The sequence below is a fragment of the Anneissia japonica genome, unplaced genomic scaffold (assembly GCF_011630105.1).
Source record: "Anneissia japonica isolate Jap-2015-1 unplaced genomic scaffold, ASM1163010v1 scaffold287754_len4335492_cov202, whole genome shotgun sequence".
Taxonomy (NCBI): Eukaryota; Metazoa; Echinodermata; class Crinoidea; order Comatulida; family Comatulidae; genus Anneissia; species Anneissia japonica.
In genome coordinates, this window is record NW_022705543.1 from 268,226 (window position 1) to 283,283 (window position 15,058).

At 34.3% G+C, this 15,058-nt stretch overlaps 1 protein-coding gene across 1 annotated transcript; it reads left to right on the forward strand.

The window, feature by feature from the left end:
* Positions 1–2,588: 2,588 nt before the first annotated feature.
* LOC117105696 (DNA helicase MCM8-like) lies at positions 2,589–14,925 on the forward strand (the record flags this gene model as incomplete). Its single annotated transcript, XM_033246925.1, is given in 18 exon segments — positions 2,589–2,738; positions 3,196–3,323; positions 3,775–3,830; positions 4,111–4,253; positions 4,938–5,106; positions 5,194–5,262; positions 5,954–6,152; positions 7,348–7,441; positions 7,706–7,774; positions 7,955–8,105; positions 8,381–8,445; positions 9,238–9,368; positions 9,920–10,039; positions 10,328–10,550; positions 11,432–11,601; positions 12,352–12,436; positions 13,214–13,303; positions 13,439–14,925. Coding segments are annotated over 18 exon segments (2,226 nt in total), but the record flags the coding sequence as incomplete, so codon positions are not given.
* Between the last annotated feature and the right edge of the window lie 133 nt (positions 14,926–15,058).

Sequence of the window (15,058 nt, forward strand, 5' to 3'; positions counted from 1 at the left end):
TAGTTATTAATATTAGGCATAGTAATCGGCAGGTTCTCGATTACAAGGCTAGACCAAGTTAATTACATGTAATGCCGAAATGATAGTAATAATAATAATAATTATTATAAATACCTGTACGTTAAGGGGAACTTAGACAAAGGGGAAATAACACAAAAGATATTCCCCTTGGGCTAGTTATTATTTATAGGCCTTGAAATAGTATCTGTAGGTTCTTCATTACAAGTAGGCCAAGGTAATTAAGGATGAAATGATTATTATTAATTAATTAATTATTATTATTACCTGTACCTTAAGGGGAACTTAGACAATGGAGGAATTAGAGGACAATTAAAAAAACGACGTTAAGGGGAAATAACACAAAAGATATTCCTCTTGGGCGATTATTTATAGGCCTAGTAAATATAGTACAGTATCTGTAGGTTCTTCATTACAAGGCTTAGGCCAAAGGTAATTAATGCTGAAATTATTATTATTATTATTTAACATTAATTACATTACAATGATAGTTTGGACAAGTTAATAACGCCGGAATGGTATATTATTTATTTAATATTTCTCTTATGCGCTCTATTTTTCATTTCATGCTTCAATTGTCCCATTTTCCCCCCAAAATTTCAGTCCATGTCAGTATGTGAAGCGTGAATCGCTTCCCGTTCCCGTTCACCCTGAAACTATAATTTCCCTTGATTATTGAATCATGAATTAACGCAGTCAGACCGGCTTAGCGCCACCTAGCGGTGTATCTCTCGTCGTTTTTATTTAGCAACTATAGAGGGCACATGTGCATTTTTAGTCTTCCATCTGCGGTGCGGCGTACGCGCGAATTATAAATGAAATAAATAAAAATAAAGGTCTAGGTCTAGCCTAGAGTAGTAGGAGGTCTAAAATGTGTTTTTGTTTTCTATAGGCCTCGGCCCAAGTCTAACAAATGAAACCTTCTTCATGACAAGTATTTAAAGGTAAGGTTACTTAAACATCTAGCCTAGGCTAGGGTCCTATGTGATTATTAATAGAGGATAAACTAAACCTAGGCTAGGCCTAGATAAAAATCATGGTAATAATAATAATATCTAGGCCTAGCCTCTAGGAGGCTAGGACTAGGTGGCTACTAGGCCAAACCTAGGCCTATACTAACTAAGAGGCTATACCTGGTGCCTAGGTCCTAAGCCTGGTGGGCTGGATTTGGTCTAGTAGGCCTTCCACCGCGCCTCCACTTGACTTATCATGCCCATATTTATATAGATAGGAGCAAATCTCTGATGATTTCATATATAATATAATATAAAACTTGATTTAGGGCCTAGGGTATTTTCTAATCATTTTGTTGTGTGTTTATTCCAGATTTAAATCTGACAATAATTTTAATTTATTTCAATTTCTGATCTTATCAATTCATTCATTTATAAATATAGGCCTGAACCCCTTTCAATGTTTACATTGGCCTGGCTAAAACACTGGCGGTGTTGCCCGATGGAGGCAGACAGCAACATATACAGTACAGTAGTACAGAAATTCAGCTTAATGTTTAACTTAAGCAACTATAATGTTTACCAAACGTTGCTGTAATGGTTACTTTGCTGAGTAATTGTTAAAATTCAATTAAAAAAAAAGATGCATAATAATGTTTATGAAAGTTGAGTGGCTTTACCAAAGAACTTAAATAGCAAAAGAATGAGCTGTTGCATTAAAATTGATTAAACATCCGCCCTCCCGCGAGCGGGGTAAAATTTGACTTATTTAAGAAACCACAGGAAATAAACCAACTAGAGCGGCGCCTTTATTATTGAAATATAGGGCTGCCGTGCAGACGGGGTAAAGTTGCTCTCCCTGTACTCACACTGCATTTCAAACGGATGTTGCACTACTGTAATCGGGAAGCTGCTCTATTTTCTGCTATTTATTAACTTTGGCTTCACCGAGTGGTAAACAGAAAATTCATAGGCCTATTTGAGGCCCTTCATACTGGCGAAAACAACATTGTATGCAGATTGCTTTAACTATATATATATATATATATATATCCCTCTTCATTGTTAAGGTTTTCCCCCATTGAAGCTGAAAGCTTTTAGCTGTTTTATAATTTGGATTGCTCTCCCACCTCCTACCATATTTTTACATACCATTTTACGAACCACCAGCTCGGCGATTCGACATCATATACAGCCATGTGCGTTTTCACAGCCTTACTGTTTGTTGCACAGCAGCAGGGCCATATGACATTTAAACGTATCTTGAAAATAATTATTGAAACCAACATTGATTGAATGCTGTAGAAAATGTAGAAATTCTAGTACCATTTTGTTCTTGTGTTATCCAAAGCAAGCTAACCGTTGTAAGTTAATTAGGACTAGCCTAGCTAGTATTTGTAGAGAGAGACAGTTCAGGATCCAAATTTTTGACTTTCCACATCCGAATACATGGTATAATATGTAAGTGACATACTGATATTTTAATTAAATGTTACACACATTTTTACCGACCAGATCTATTTGCCATCCTTTTGTGTATTTTAGGATGATATCATTTTATTTGTGGGTTACTGGAGTTTGATTCAAAATATCTTTTTTATTCTAAAAATCAAACAGGATGGAATTGAGAGAAATGGTTGCATTTGCATTGGCTATCAAGAATTACTCCAGGATGAGGCAGTCAAAAATGGCCTTCCTGACCTGGGCATCGAACTCCGTGACATGCCTGAAAAAATTATCAGCTGCCTTGGTCTAGCTATTCACCAGGTAGCTTTGTTGTAACACTAAATTGATAAAATTTCTCTATTCTTTGTTTCACCTGAAAGTGTGAAACAAATTTTGAAAAGTATAAAAATGTGTTATGGTAATAATTTCTTATATTAAAGAATTAAATGTAATAGCACTCTTCGATTAACAAAAGTCAATACAAGGCTGAAATTCACACTCGCAACTCATGCCTGTGAATTTTGCATAAATTTTTTTAATAGGTGATGAATTTTTTTCTTTTTTTTATAAAAATAAAAGTTGGAGACATATTAGTCAGTAACATGAAATACAAATGAAATACATACAGTAACACCTTTTTCAGAGTAACAAAATTTATTAAAGCACAAGCTTGAGTTAGCTTCATCACCTTGTATTTCGATAAATTTTGTTAGACTGAAGAAAGTGCTACTGTATTTATATTTTTTATGAAATCAAAACATTCATTCACCATTTGCAGGTTTTGACTGAAGATCTTGAAGGGCAAGCCGCTGTTCTCCAACACCAGTCCAACACAGATGGAGATATTGAGGGCAGTGTTTTAAAACCGCCTTCAATAATTGTTAGCCTGCCAATTATTCATGCAAGGTATGCATTTTTATTAAGATTATTAAGTAATAATATATGGTAAATATTTTTTTTATAAACTAGAGCAGTCACTCCATTGATTGCATTAATCAACTCGGTGCCTGAATACAGTACCAACAATATGCAGGCCGTGTATGATGGGGTAAAACAGCAGCATATCCTCAATGAAATAATGGAACGGTCCATCGTTCCCAGCCATGAGGTTGGGTTGCAATCCCTGGCTGTGCATTCCACTTGTGTCCTTGAGCAAGGCACTTATATCTACATTGCTTCTCTTCACCAAGGAGTATAAATGGGTTCCTGGTGGGGTTGTCTGCTTCTGCGCTGGGTAGGGTGCGCTAATTTGCCAAAAATAATTTTTTTTTTCCTTCAATATTGGCAGGTGGTGGGTTGGCTAAACAAGGTATAAAAAAACATAATATATTGTATTTTGTATGAATTTATGTTTCAGAATATTACATTATGAACCTGTTACTCAGCTTAAGAACATAAAAGCTAGTTATTGCGGTGAGTCGTCATTTGCAAAACCTCAAACTTCCTCTCCTCCAACCCCCTCCAATCTCTATTCATCCTCAAACTCAAGTTTCTTCTTCAAATTCCTACACTCCATTAAATTATTTTTTAACTCCTACACATCTTTCGTCATTAATAATATCATGAAGGTCATAGATCTTAGGAGATAGATAGATGATAGATCTGATTGTTGGAAAAAAAAAGTTATTGCTTGCATAGTGGAAAAGCCATACAGTAATGTAATGTTCATTGATTTTGTTTAATTTGCTCACAGGTCGATTTTCTGCTGTTAAGGGCACAGTTGTTCGAGTTGGTAATATTAAACCGATATGCACTCGAATGGCATTCCAGTGTAACCATTGCGGAGATGTCCAGGTTTTGACTTTGCCAGATGGACGGTACACTTTGCCTACAAAGGTTATTTTTCTTAGTGAATTATTCACAACATGGGGGTGGTGATGAAATAATGATTTCATTGATCATGACAACAATGATTATGATGATAATGATAGGCATGAATGCAGTACTGTACTGTACAATTCATTATTTCCACAAGAAAATACAAAATTATGAACCAACAAAGTTGAAAAGGGACCCCACCCCTAGTATTGAATCTAATTACAGTCAAAGTGGATGGTAATGATAGTAAATGATGATAATGATTATGTGATTTATTTATTTTTATTTATTTACATCATCCTTCCAGCTCAAAGGCAAGCCAGTGAGCTGAGCAATTTAGGGGCCTTCGGCAGTGATGACAATAATTATTATGTTACGATGCTAGGCTATGGCAACTGTAATAATACGATAATGTTAGCAATAATGATGATGTTGATAATAGTAGTCATAACAATAATGAAGACTAACACATTGAAATTAATTAAACAACAGTAGTTTGGTGACAATGGTATGATTAAAGTATTTTCAATTTCATAGGAGTGATATTTTGCCCTACCTGATGTGTTATCCCACTGAATACTCATTACATACTCAAATATTTGTGAAAAAATCTTGCAAGTGTACGATGATAACATTTTAGGTAGGGCAAAACATCACCCCTATGAAATTTCATTATACTGTATTTTCAATTTGTTTTGCTAGTGCTTGGTCACAGAATGTAAGGGACGTTCCTTCACCCCAAAAAGGAGTTCACCTTTGACAGAGACGGTGGACTGGCAGATGATCAAAGTTCAAGAGATGATGACAGATGACAGACGAGAAGCAGGCCGGATACCGAGGACCATTGAATGTGAACTAGTTAATGATTTAGGTACCGGTAATCTTACTTTATGTACCAGATTTATATACACAAACTGTATTTAGATACTAATCTCATGAAAATATCTTTTTACTTCAGTGGACAGCTGTATTCCTGGTGACAACGTAACAATAAATGGGGTGATCAAAGTGTCAGATGCTGTTGAACGTAAGTCATCCAATAAGCCATCTTGTTATTAATTTGAAGTTTGCATGACAATGTCAAAGTTCAGGGCGTATAGGAAACCATAGCATAAACTACATTGTGTATAATATTTATATAGCATTGCTACTTAACAGATATAGGATAGTTTACTACCATTATTGGTCTTCTGAATACTATAATAAGTGTTATAGCTAGGACCACTTGTGTCCAGCTAATACCTCATGGATTCCTGGACCCCTTGTAGCTAAATACTTTTAGCTGTTTTATAGTGATTTAAAGGGCTCCCATATTTTCCCTATTCAACTTACTTTCGATAGGTAAATGGCCAAAATCAGTTTGGTACTCCTATTAGGCTCTGTCCACACCCACTGACAAAAAAAACTGTTGTATGCCCATACATAGTCATGATGTGCCTATATATGGTCATGAAGTGATGTCATCATGACCATATTTAGGCATGTTACATGTTTTTGTCAAATAAAATTTGAGTCTGGACAGGACGTACCAAATAATACCATTGAATGAAGAGTTTAAAATGAGTGTTTTTATGTTGTGAATTTCTAATGCGAGAGACATTTCAATGATGTTGTATGCCCAAATATATTCATGATGTGATGTCATCATGACCATATTTAGACATGTTTAAAAGTTTTTATAACTCTCACATATTTTAACATGATTCTCATGGTTCTAGGGACTGGGAGGCACAGCAAAGACAAATGTATGTTTCTGTTGTACCTCCATGCTAACAGTGTAACAAATACCAAAAGTACTAAGAAGTCATTAGCAGGTGTCACAGCATCAAGCAGCTCCAGCTCAGACTTCACCATCAAAGAGCTGTATGCCATCCAAGAGATCCAAGCGCAGGATGATCTCTTCAAGCTAATTGTTGGGTAAGTAGATGATTGGCTAGCTACACTGTGCTGTAGAATTGAACAATTCCTCATTTCTTCCACCATTTAGAAAAGTGATTGTTAACCGATTGATAATCAAGATAATGATATTCAACCGGAAGTTCTAGATGTCTCTTAGCTAAGACTGCATGGTCGGCGGAACCAGGAGCCCTCACTTTTTGGCAGAAAATATATAATGTCTATGGAGATTTTTGTATGATGGGAAAAAAATACAAGGAAAGAGAGAAGGAGGAGAGGGAGGGGAAAGAGAATTTTATCCAGTCCCTGACAGAGCAATTATTGTAATACACTCATATACAGTCGTTTGGTTGTCTGTTTGTAATTTTTAATATATATTTTTATCTGAATAAAGGATAAAGGCCTTGAAAACAATATTAGAAGTAGGGAAAGCTCATTTCCTGCCATTTAGAAATCAACATTTTCCCCGAGAGAACTCGAACCCGCATTTCTCGTTGGGGTTCATTGATTCTTGGAATTGTTTTCAAGAGGGGGGAAAACCTTGAAATTTGAAGGACTTAAAAGTTATTAAAAGACACCTCAGAAGTCGGGAAAGCTCATTTCCCGCCATCTAGGAATCAAAATTTTCCCGGGGGAGGGGACCACCCTTTCTCTTTGGAGTTTATCGATTCATGAGAAAAAAAACATGTATGCAACTATTCTTTTTTTTATATATGTATACACACATAACAGGTATTTAAGTCATTAAGTCATTAAAAGACACCTAGCTCAAAATTGGGAAAGCTCATTTCCCGCCATCTAGGAACCTAAATTTTAACCCATTCATATTCCCATTCATCTTACTAGTGGGCCCCCCACTTTGAAAAACGTTCCGCCAGCCCTGACCTTTTTTGTTAGACTTCGGACCCAGTCTGCAAATTTCTGTACTGATCGATTTTTATGAGTGTAAATGTATCCTGATATTTATATAGAGAATAATATATGTTGTCTTGTGAGACTGTTCCCAACTCAGACAGGGTTGTATGATGCAGCCTGACGCGATTTGTTGTCACGTTGGATCTGTGTGCGTTACTGCCAATGCAGTAGGTCTGCGGTGAGGAACAGTCGCATTGTAAAATATTTTCACAACGTCCTGAAGACTCTCCCAGATGATAAATCGCATTGTTATACTCAATCATTTTTTAAACAATTATTTTATTTTTTTCTGTGTCCATAGGTCATTGTGTCCAGCCATATATGGACATGAAATGGTGAAGGCAGGGCTTCTACTTGGCTTATTTGGAGGAACACAAAAGTTTGTTAATGACAAGGTTTGAAATCTCAATTTATGTGCAAATCCAAAGATCCATGAATTCGTTTTTATAATTACTATTTTAAGGGATGGATATATTTCTTGTTTGTGTAGAGGTGAATCAATGGATGCCTGCATTAATAGATAAATTAATTAATGAAGGGGTGGTGGGTTGATTGCTAACAAACACCAGCAGCATTTAAAAGACAGTTAATTACCGTTACATAAAAATGCAGAAAGTTACTTAAGCCGGCCCTCACTGACAATTCATCTTTTTTTTTAGAATCGTATCCCAGTGAGAGGCAATTCACATATCCTTGTAGTCGGTGACCCTGGGCTCGGAAAAAGTCAGGTGAGATAGACAGGAGAGCTCCCCGACTGTAAATTTGTTTTTACTTTTGAGTAATCCAATGCTTGTATTTCAATCTTGTTTGTCGTTTCTCTGTGTTTATTAATAGAAAACAATTATAAGAAAGGGAAAGAAAAAAATAATTATATAATTCTTTGGTGTGATATGTTTATTGTATTTCAGATGCTGAAAGCAGTTGCAAATGTAGCTCCACGAGGCGTGTACGTATGTGGAAACACAACGTCCGCCACAGGCCTCACCGTCACCTTATCAAAAGAAAGTGGTACAGGAGATTATGCTTTGGAGGCTGGCGCCCTTGTACTTGCTGACCAAGGTAAAAGTCTTACCTTGCAGCTTAGACTCAGAATTTTAATTTTACAAATTTAGTTTATTTTTGATTTGTATATTATGTTAGGCTACACAACTAATTCTTATGAGTGCTTCACTTTATTACCCTAGTCATTGGTATTAAATAAGTTGGTGCATGAAGTAAATCAGCATATTAGCACTCATACCCCTTGGTGGATAGAAACAACATGAATTTTAATTTTCTTAACCAAAGACCACAATAAGTGGTTTGGATTGAAAAATGTTTTGTTTATTTTCTAGGCTGCTGTTGTATTGATGAGTTTGATAAGATGAGTAGTCAACATCAGGCTCTTCTTGAAGCCATGGTAAATAATCTGACTCTTGATATCTGATAAATAATATTAAGTCAATCTTGACATCATCACTACATCTCCCAATGTTATTTACCTATCCCCAACTGTGCACTCATTTTTCATTAGTGCAATGTTTGCTATGTTTTGTTTTTGTTTTTTTTAGGTTTTTGAAGTTTTATTAGGTTTTTTAGGCTTCTGAATAGGGAACTAGATTTTGGTGCTATACAAATATTGGGTTGGATTTTTGGATTGGATTAGGTTCATATGCAAATGGCCAATTCAACCGGCATATTGCAAAATGCAATGAATTCTAGCCTAGTGTTTTTACACCTAGAACTGCAACGCATGTCTGCGTAAAATGAGAGGGTAAACACCTGTCTGCACCGACACCGACATTATTCATCGTACTGCTGTGTAAACGTACGTACCATTTCAACTGCACTGCTGTGCTAATGCATACTGCATGCACAGCTAAATGTGTACGTGCATAGATATACTGGTTATATCACTGTAGCATTTTTTTCTTGCATTATTCTAACCTTTGTATAATAATTTCTACATAGTGTATGATACGCTACTATTCTAACAGAACTTTATCATTTCAACCTGTGAACACCGCAGTCGTAAAAGGTCATACCATTAAGTGAAGAGTATTAAAATATTTACTTAAGGATATGTATGTATCAGATTCATTAATATAATAAATAATATATGTATATAATTATAAATATTACGATCTTTTAAATATAACAATACCAATTTGTGTTTTTGGAACAAATGTAATATATTTGATCTTGTTTTTAGGAGCAACAAAGCATTAGTTTGGCTAAAGCAGGAATAGTATGCAATCTACCAGCTAGGGCTGCTATTCTAGCAGCTGCAAACCCGGTCGGAGGTCACTATAACAAAGCCAAAACAGTCTCGGAAAATCTCAAGTAAGAAATATAGAATCAATTAATGAATTTCATACTCTAAAATGTTGGGCAACAAATTTAACAAGTTTTGTGTTAAACATCTGATTATTTCAATCTGCGAAGTTGTCTGGGATGAAATCTGAAAACAACCCTAAAATTTCAATTATAAATAGAATTTGATACTTATCTACTGACTTAGATCGAAACATTTTATGATAATTCCTTAATTTATAGTTTTGTATTTCTATTTTTATCCATCGATTATTTTTAAACAAACACTTACGGCCATTGGCTGCTGTTTTGTATATGTTTAATACAGGAATAAAATTTTTTTTTACAATAAATACAATACAGAAATTTGTATTGTATATTAATAGTCAATTTGAGGGTATAGGATCAGTACTATGCCTCGGTTAATTTGGTGAGGATTTTCTTATTGTTATATTGTTACATATGAAAGCCTTCTTTAAGTATGAAAAAAAAAGTCAAATTAAATATTAAATTTATTAATTTTCTTAGATTAAGACAGACACTATGGAAGTTTTATATTAATGTTTTTTCCCTATATTTAGGATGGGTAGTGCTTTGTTGTCACGTTTTGACCTAGTTTTCATCCTAGTGGACAAACCAGATGAGCAAATGGACAGTATGTTGTCTGAACATGTGATGGCAATGCATGCTGGGAGAAAAAGGTTTGTTATGCCAGAAATGAGAACCTTTTTTTTTTTAAATTTTTCTGCAATATTTTATCTTGATTTAAATAACAATAAGTTCTGGTTCTGATTTTATTCAAGCCTAATAACTAGTGAGAAAAAAAGTTGATTAAATATGTACAATAAAAATGTTAAATATCTTTAAATTTTATGTCAATAAATCAATCAATCAAATGGTAGGTCCCGTATATCTATATCCAAATTTTTCCATGCCTAAAAGTATTTCAATTTGATATTAGGATTATTTTTCATTCGTTCTTCTGTCAGGTTTTCTGATGGGGAGTGGAAAACACAACAAAGAACTGTTAACAATAACGACGATGAAGCTAAGAGGTTGTATGAAGCTGAGCGTCTCCTTTCGGAAAGACTTAAATACATGAGAGGGGAAACACTAGATCCGATTCCTGTGTTCTTACTTCGAAAGTATATTGCATACGCAAGGAAATATGTGCATCCAAAGCTGTCACAAGATGCTGCCACCGTGCTCCAGGTCAGTGGAGGGTCGGGGTGGGGGGGAAATTGTCTGACTGTTGTCGAACACTACTTGGGGGTCGTCAGCAGTGGTGCCGAGGAGCCGGGCCATTGCCCCGGGGCCCGGGCCTGGCAGGGGCCCTTAATATCTACAGTAGTTAAAAATAATAAAATAAATAAATAAAAATTATTAAACGTATATATTCATCCAGTATCATTCATGTGTTTTTCCCACGAGAGTTGTGAATAAAGCTGACCGCTCATGATTAATCCCTTCTAATTCTTTTTCATGAATATTTTCATGACTTCTACTACTCTAGAGTTTATGTTGAAAGTGTATCAAATAGTAAATTCTTTACGTTACTATTAATAATTATCAAAGGCTTCAACCTTGGACATCTTCAATATACATACAGGTTAGAAAGTACGAATAGATCTGATAGAGATTCGGTTGTCAAATAAATACTGAATTAATATAGAAAACCTGTGGCGGATTTACAATATGGGGAATCCTGGCCCCCACCCCCTAAATTTGTCTAAATTTAACAAAAATTGAAAAGAAAAGAAATTCTACTCAAACTTTTGAGTCTGTAAATTAGCTAAAACCCAATCATTTAATTTATTATAAAAATCAGCAGTGATGTTGGTAGATTCTTACCTGGAAGAACCAAGTGGATTAAAACCTTGGCACTGATATTTATTCAATATGTTGAATGAGCAATTCCATTCATTTCATTTCATTTTGGAGAGTTTTTTTTAGATTTTACCCCAATACACTATATTTATGCTGATCAGTTTATTATAATGTTCAGTAAAAAGATTGAAAATATGGAAAATGAAAAAAAAGAAGGAAAATATCAAAGTATGCAGTTTCAATGGGGAAATTGTTTACATTTTCAGAATTTCTACCTTGAGTTACGAAAACAACATAATGGCATTGATAGCATACCAATAACAACCCGGCAGCTTGAGTCCTTGGTGAGGCTGGCTGAGGCTAGAGCCAGGCTTGAACTCCGGGAAAAGGTCACAGGTCAAGATGCTGCCGATGTTGTGGAAATGATGAAATATAGGTAAATCAGGGAACTGAGTATTTGTTTCATAGGTGTTTGACTGTGGAAATAATGCGAGACTCACTTGTTTGTAAGACAATGTAGAAAAATATATCATCATGTTTTTGTTATCTAAATGAAGATTTGTGTGATTTTTCTTCTTTATATCACTTTGTCTGATATTTTATATTAATATTTTAAACACTAAAGTATAAATATATTATTAATGCATTACTTTTGTACATTCGGTACAGCCCTGTGACGCTGCAAGTAGTATGAAAGGAGGTGCTAGGTTTTAATAAAATAACATAAAGTTGTTATTGAAAACGATTTCGGACTATCTGGCTCTTCTCAGTTCAGGTAATTTTTTACCTGAACTGAGAAGAGCCAGATGGGGCTCTATCGAATGTACAAAAGCAATGTATCGATCAAGGCGCTACGTTCTATACATGATAAAACATCAAATCTTAGAAATATTGTTAATGGTAATGGTATATGAATAATACACAGTTTCTATGTGCTGTGACTAGAATAGAGGGAAAATTAGTATGTTTACAAGCGATTAGAAGGATTAGAATCTTTTTAACATTCCCTTACCCAACATTCTAATATTCTCCATCCCTGTTTTAACAGCTACAGGCAGCCACTTTCATTATCAAAGTCAATAACTATGTTTTTTTCGGCCATTCCCCCTTTACAACACAGGGTTCCAAAAAAAACAACATGCATGCCACAAAGAAATAGCAGGTTTTTGCACTTTTTTTCCAACAGCATGATTGATACATTTTCTGATGAATTTGGATTCATGGATTTTGCTCGATCACAGCATGGATCAGGAATGAGTACCAAGTCACAGGTAAATCATTTATTTGTTACAGTTTTTTAATTTATAGAGAAAACATGTACAATACTGTATGGTTGTGTATTTATCATTTAGCAGGATTACACAAAAACTAAAAAGGAATGCAAAAAAGTATTCTGAAACTTACTCATCGAGCTTAAAAGAAAATGATGGCATCACCCATAAACACCCTGAGAGTAATATTTAGTATTCAGACACAGATTAGGAATTATTGCACTCTAGTTCCTTTTGTACTTTATTGAAAATTTCAATTCTGTTTAGGTGAGACTTTTTTTTTATCCTGGTTCACATACTTATTTTTTTAAAGATCATTGAAGGAGGGTGTAATAAAAATAAAATTTTGTTTTCTTTAATATTTAGCAAATAATTTTGCCAGAAACATCCAGATGGAGGAGAAGATAAAAATAATATTTTATTGGTGAATGTAAAATAGGATGGTTAAATGCTTCAAATTTATATAATTAGGAACAAATATACAATTTTTGTCTTTGGAGATTTCAAAGCAGCAGAGGGTGTAATAAAAATTTTTAAAACTTTTATTTTTTTCTGAAATTCTACTTTTTTGTGGTGGCGGGTGCGCTAATTGTCCAAAAATAAAATTTTAGTTTTATTCAAAATCATCAATATTTGCAGTCGGCTGGTTCGCTAAACAAGGTATAAGAAATGTCTCGCCTTACGAGGGTAAATAATCATAGTAGTATATGTTATAATATACTGTACTCATCTAATTCTGTTGTAGTTTTAAACCGATTTAAATGTATCTTGTCCTAGGCAAAGAAGTTTATTGCTGTGATGAACAAACTTGCCGAACGCACCTGTAACAATACATTCACTGTCCAACAGATGCGAACATTAGCAAAGGTAGGCCATATGGTATCGATTTAGAGAACTGTAGATTTACAAAGATTTGTACATTTCAGTCAGTGCAAATTCTAGATACATTTCAGTTGTTGAAGAGTATTTTTTAATTTAATATTTCCATTTATCTTGTTACAGGAAACAAATATCAATGTTCCTGACTTTGAGAACTTCATATCATCACTCAACAATCAGAATTTTTTACTAAAGAAGGGACCACGTCTGTACCAACTCCAAACCAGCAATTTTTAGAGTGGAGGATGAAATCGACATCAATCGTAATGGATACTGTTGCTAAGGCCCCGTAAAATGACATTATAAATGTATGTAAACTTTGAAGTTTTTTTGGAATATTGGATCCTTTTCCCATTCCGATAAAAGAGACGGACTGGTGATGGATAGTGAGGCATGAAAGTACTGTAGTATTTTTGTATTTTCCTGTTTTGCCGCTGGTGTTTATGCAAGATATAAAAGTATATAAATAAAGTGATGCAGGAAAAAGGCTATTCTTTGTTGGTGGAAAATGGTTCCGCAAGCAGCATGTGAAACTACTGTATATAGAAACTGTCCAATCGCTGATTTTTTCCACCTTCCATGTTACCAGAGTGTAGCAACAATCCTTTTATTATTTATTTCTCTGATTAAAGATATGGAATGCAATAACATGGAGGAATACAATATCTCAATCTCAACTGTTATTCAGATCAGTTGATTGATCATAGACTAATATCAACCAGCCTGCCCTAGATAGGTAGAGTAATAAACTAGTATTTTTTTTATGGGCCCTAAATTAAATAAAATCAAATGCTGACATTAAACTATAGCTTTACCCTATTCATACTCTCATACAATCCTAAAATTGATGCCAAATGCCATTGTTCTTCTTCTGATACCATGTCATTTGAAGTCTCTCCATAAAGTGATATATTGTAATTACATAAACAAAAACACAATTATAAAATATGTAAAATTACCAGTAATCATTAAATATAAATTTACGTACGCATAGACACAAAATTAAGTAATTTGTAATATATAATATAGCTTGTGTTATTGATCTCTGTTATTACACAATCTCAGCAGCAGTGAAGCTAAAATAAGATTGATAGAAGCATTTTAAATACAATTCAATTAAAATATTAAAACTATTTAAAAATATTAACAAATTTATACAATTTAAAAATACAAAGTTGCACTATATTTACAGTTGTACATCACAGAAATCCACACCTCAAAATTTAAAATACAATCATAAATATGAACATTGAAATATAAATAACAAAAATGTACACCAAAAGCCCTTACAATCCAAGCTCCAACCACAATGTGACTACCCAAGCCAGTCCTCTCCAATTCAATTCCACTATCCTGAGAAACGCCATGACACAGTACTTATACAACCTTTTTTAAATCATAAATACATTAGTTGAATAAATATCGCTTGATTTTTCACTCATAATGAAAGAGAATATGTATTGAATGACCTAAAGAGTGAATATACCAATCCACAAGAATAGTGTTGAATATTTCATCGTATCAACGACACATCAGCAACTGTGACAGGAATTAGGCAGGCCAGGTCTTATATACTGTGCTAATAAGCTAACAGGTGTTGGAAAGTATTGTGGGTTCAATTCCTGTCACAGCAGGACTTTTTCTCACGACCAAAACCAACCCCACTCCCTAAACCTCTGTATCAAAAAGAGTTTTACCAGCTAAATAACCAAGCTTAATACATGATAATAACATTATTATACA